Raw genomic sequence first — 4,309 nt, forward strand, 5'->3', positions numbered from 1 at the left:
TGCTTCATGCGCTCCAGCATGGCATCAATCACAATGAAACAGCCAGTCCTGCCCACACCCGCACTGACAGACAGAGACAGAGGAGAGTAAATAACTGTTTTACTGTGTGCAGTACTACATTGTGGTCAAAGAGCTGTTGAAATCAATACCTGAAATGCATCCTCACACATTGATAATGTTGCTGCAACATAAATTCCTCCATCAATAATGTGTTTTTTTTTTTTTTTTGCTTCTATGTTCAACAACTGACATTAAAATGTACTGAAAGGTTAATGTTTGTAAATTTAACATTTCAAACTTGGCCTCTGCTTCAATTTTCTGCTGAGTAATCTTGCATTCAGTCTTTCATAAAAAGTCATAATTGACCACAAGAGCAGATAAACCAAAATAACTTTTGTGTTTACTGTGTAACCTTTTGTTGGGGAAAACTTTATCGGAGTTATCCACTAAAAAGTTTGACTTCTTGAGGTGTATTTGATATTTCCAAGCTGGGGACAGGATACTCTGACAGCCCTGTGGCCTTTGGTTTTTCTCTCTTCAGGGGTCGCCACAGCGAGTCATCCTCCTCCATCTCACTCTGTCCTTACTCCAACTGCCTCCATGTCCTCTCTAACTGCATCCAAATATCTTCTCTTTGGCTTTCGTCTTTTTCCTGGCAGCTGCATTTCTAACATCCTTCTACCAATATACCCAGTACCCACTGTCCCTCCTCTGGACATGTCCAAACCATCTCAGTCTGGTCTCTCTAACTTTATCTCCCAGTTGTTCAACCTGTGCTGTACCTCTGATGATCTCATTCCTAATCTTATCCATCCTTGTCACTTGTAAGGAGAACCTCAACATCTTCATTTCTGCCACTTCCAGTTCTACTTGAGTCTAGTAGGGTCTGCATGACGTAAAGGTTTTCAATGTGAATCACCTCTGTGGACAACAGTATAGCTGGACGTTATGTTTCTTTACCACATTTCACTCTGAGCATCCAAATCTTCTCCCCTCATGCACCCACCTGCAGTGGACCACCATGGGCCCTGCGTCTGGAGGATTGCAGGCCTTTACCCTCCTCAGAAAGGCCAGGATGGGGGTGGGATACTCAGGAACTCCATGGTCCGGCCAGGCCATGAACTGGAACTGTCTCACCTCCCGCTTCTCGCTGGAGCCATTCTGCAGGAAAATCAGGTGAGTCAGCATAAAGGCGTCTGATCAGGCTTAGTAGAAAGTGAACTGTAGCTTGTTGCTTTTGAAACAGATTACTTGTCATGCTACGCAACACTTCCTGTACCAGGAAAGGGGTCAAACTGTTTTGATGAAAAGGAGATTGTACAGTTAAATTGTGAAAAGCACAAGCAGTGCCCAACTTCTCCTTTTTCTGTCACGCTCCACAAAAACAATGGCATTATTACACATTATTAACTTTGCATTTCTCTCATGTAGTTTGAGCTTTTCTTTTCTTTCTGAAGCTTCCTGAAACAATCTCTTATTTCATTGTGATGTGCAATTACTGACCCACCAAACTTGAAAGTGCCGTTTTATTTTTTACACATAAAGTGATTTGGAGTGACTTTAGCTTTTAAATTTCTCCATTTAAATAATACCAAATTGATTTAACTCACAGAAAAGTCATAACTATATTGATAAAACATACTAAACTCTACTTTTAGGGCTGTGTTTATCTGGCAGATCCTTGTGCATATCACATTCAGCTCTGGCAGTGTTTTCTAAGAAGTTTTTATAGAACAATTCTTGCCATCATTCCTGATTGAAATCAAAAAATATCTCCAGCTAAAGACTTACTTGCACCTAATTAGGAATGAGAATATTGTCAGAAATAAAAAGGGAGTAATTATAAAAAAGGGAGGAAACAAAACAAAGGAAAATACCATTACTGCAGTTAAGTATGTGAGATGATGACAAAATTACATATTTTTAAGCCTCATAAAAAGTAGGTAAAAAACAATAAGCAGGAAAAAAGAAATTACGGCAGCTTTCATTTGTCATTTTAAAACGTGATTCATTGCTGATGATAAGAATATGTCATTCATGAGTGCGCCGCTTTATCTTGTAAATAAGAAAAGACAATACTTTACCTTATAGAGAGCGAATGTGCGGACGCTGTACGTGGCCAACTCCACAGTGTCCAACATAGTGACCTGGATCATCCCGTAGGTCTCCGTCCCACGTGATGGCCAGTACTGGTCACACTTCACCTGGCAGAGCAGGAGAGAGGGCGCACAGTCAGGGTCGAGCTGCTGCTAACATCCGATACAAGACTAGCAAGAGGCTTGTAGGATCACACTGATTAACAAGGAGGGAACATTAAAGAGGTCACATCAAAGGCCTTCTCTGCTGTCTAATTAAAAACTGAAGACTGCGAGTCAGCTCCCGTATCACAGAAAAAAATGCACACCGTTGAGTGAATTAGGCTTTTGCATGTGCAGCCATGCACATCTTCATTTGAAGCAGATTTCAAATGAAGCAGCCTTTAAATGAAGCAGGCTTCAAACGAGCGTTAAAAAGCCCACTTTGTCTTTCACCAGCATGTGATCATTTTTATCTAGATAATTGTCCAGTGGTTTACATCTCTCTGTCATGTATGCTCTTAGTGCGTCTGTGATGACCGGCCACGGCTTTGTGGAGGAAGATGTGCCTAAATGCCTGAACTGGCCTCTGTGACGGGACAGCAGGTTGGACCACCTGGCTCCATATGTGCACGGATAAAACTACAGTATGAATGAGAGTAAAGTGGCTGTGATTTCCCATATGCATCCCTAAAAATGAGTTATTTGTTGTGTTTTTTACTTTTCTTTATTAGAACAAAACAGATAAGAGTGTTCTCACACTTTATTTGGACCTCTGCAGATGCATTTGTTGGCACCCTGAAAGCTCGTTGTAAAAATGAACAATATTTTGTAAAAAGTAATTATGTTACAAACAATTATCTAAGGGCTATCTGCATACCAATAGTATGTGATTGAATAAACAAAAAAATGTTAAAAGCAAAGATTTGTAAAAAAAACAAAAAACATGTTGAAATAGTGTGGAAAGCTTGTCGGTAACCTTAAAAAGACTACTAATCCTTGTGTCATATCATGTTTCAAAATAAGAGTTTGACTTTAATTAGTATTACAGGTGCCTTCAAATCTTTACTAAACATTCACCGTATTAAAAGGAAACAAACAAGCCACTGGATAGTTTGGTATTGTCGTGTACACCCAAATGAACATGAAGCAGATGAAACAAAGACGAGAGCTGTCTGAGGAGCTCCTCCATCCATCCATCCATTTTCTTCCGCTTATCCGGGGTTGGGTCGCGGGGGTAGCAGCCTAAGTAGGGAGCTCAGAAAGAGCTGAGGAGCTCAGAAAGAGGATTATAGATGTCCACGTTAAAGGTAAAGGATCCAAGACCTTCTCGAAGCAGCTTCATGATGCACTGACCACAGTTGATAATATTATTTAGAAGTATAAGGTTCATGGGACTGTAGCTAACTGTCCAGGATGTGGATGCAAGAGGAAATGCATCCCCAGGTTGATCAAATGGATAATGCAGATGATAGACAAAGCCAAGGAAACCATCAATCATTCAAGCAGAACTCCAAGGTTAAAGCATGTCATTTTCTGATTGCACCATCTCTCACATTTTGAATCATAATGACTTCCATGGAAGAAGACCCAGGAGGGCTCCATTATTGGCAGAAAAACAAAAAATGCCAGACAGAAAATTATCAAAATGCATGTTAATAACCTCAAAGTTTCAAATCAGATGAAATAAAACTAAAGCTTTTTGGCCAGGTCCATTAGTTGTTGCTTTTATTATTGTGGACATGTACCAACAAATGTATCTGTGTCTGTACGTAAACCCTTTCCTCAATAAACTGCTCGTGTTTAGGTTTACAAAAGCCAGTGGTAATTTAGTTAGTTAGTATTAAAAATAGGGACGCACGATATTATTGGCATGGTATTGGTATCGGCCGATATGTGCGTTAAAAGTTAAATATCGGATATCGGTCATTCCATCAAAATAACTCAACAATATAGAAGGTGCAGCTTTTATACATACACACACATACACACACATACATAGGCGCTGTTTGTTTGACAAAATTTGACATTAAACATAATCCAAGCATCATTTTCAGTTCCCTTTTTGGCATCTGCATTTGGTAACAGGCCAAATTGACATAGACCATGCAGAATAATGTAGTATTTTAATTCCACAGCAGAGAAAGCTATGTAGTCTCTGTAAGTAGGTCTAGGGGGGAAATAAATAAATTGGTATTGGTATCGGTTATCAGCCAAATAAGTTTTAACATATT

General features: G+C 39.6%; 1 protein-coding gene across 1 annotated transcript in view; it reads right to left on the reverse strand.

The window, feature by feature from the left end:
• The window catches only part of LOC119415214 (receptor-type tyrosine-protein phosphatase F), a 194,309-nt gene that overhangs the window by 16,800 nt on the left and 173,200 nt on the right, over nucleotides 1-4,309 (reverse strand). Inside the window, exons 27-29 of the mRNA XM_037682373.1 lie at nucleotides 2,085-2,204; nucleotides 1,007-1,161; nucleotides 48-63 (exon numbers count right to left, since the gene is read on the reverse strand). Of these exons, the coding sequence (XP_037538301.1) occupies nucleotides 48-63; nucleotides 1,007-1,161; nucleotides 2,085-2,204 (291 nt within the window). The remainder of the gene's footprint in view (nucleotides 1-47; nucleotides 64-1,006; nucleotides 1,162-2,084; nucleotides 2,205-4,309) is intronic.

This window comes from Nematolebias whitei, chromosome 9 (genome assembly GCF_014905685.2).
Source record: "Nematolebias whitei isolate Nwh7 chromosome 9, NemWhi1, whole genome shotgun sequence".
In the NCBI taxonomy this organism is placed as follows: Eukaryota; Metazoa; Chordata; class Actinopteri; order Cyprinodontiformes; family Rivulidae; genus Nematolebias; species Nematolebias whitei.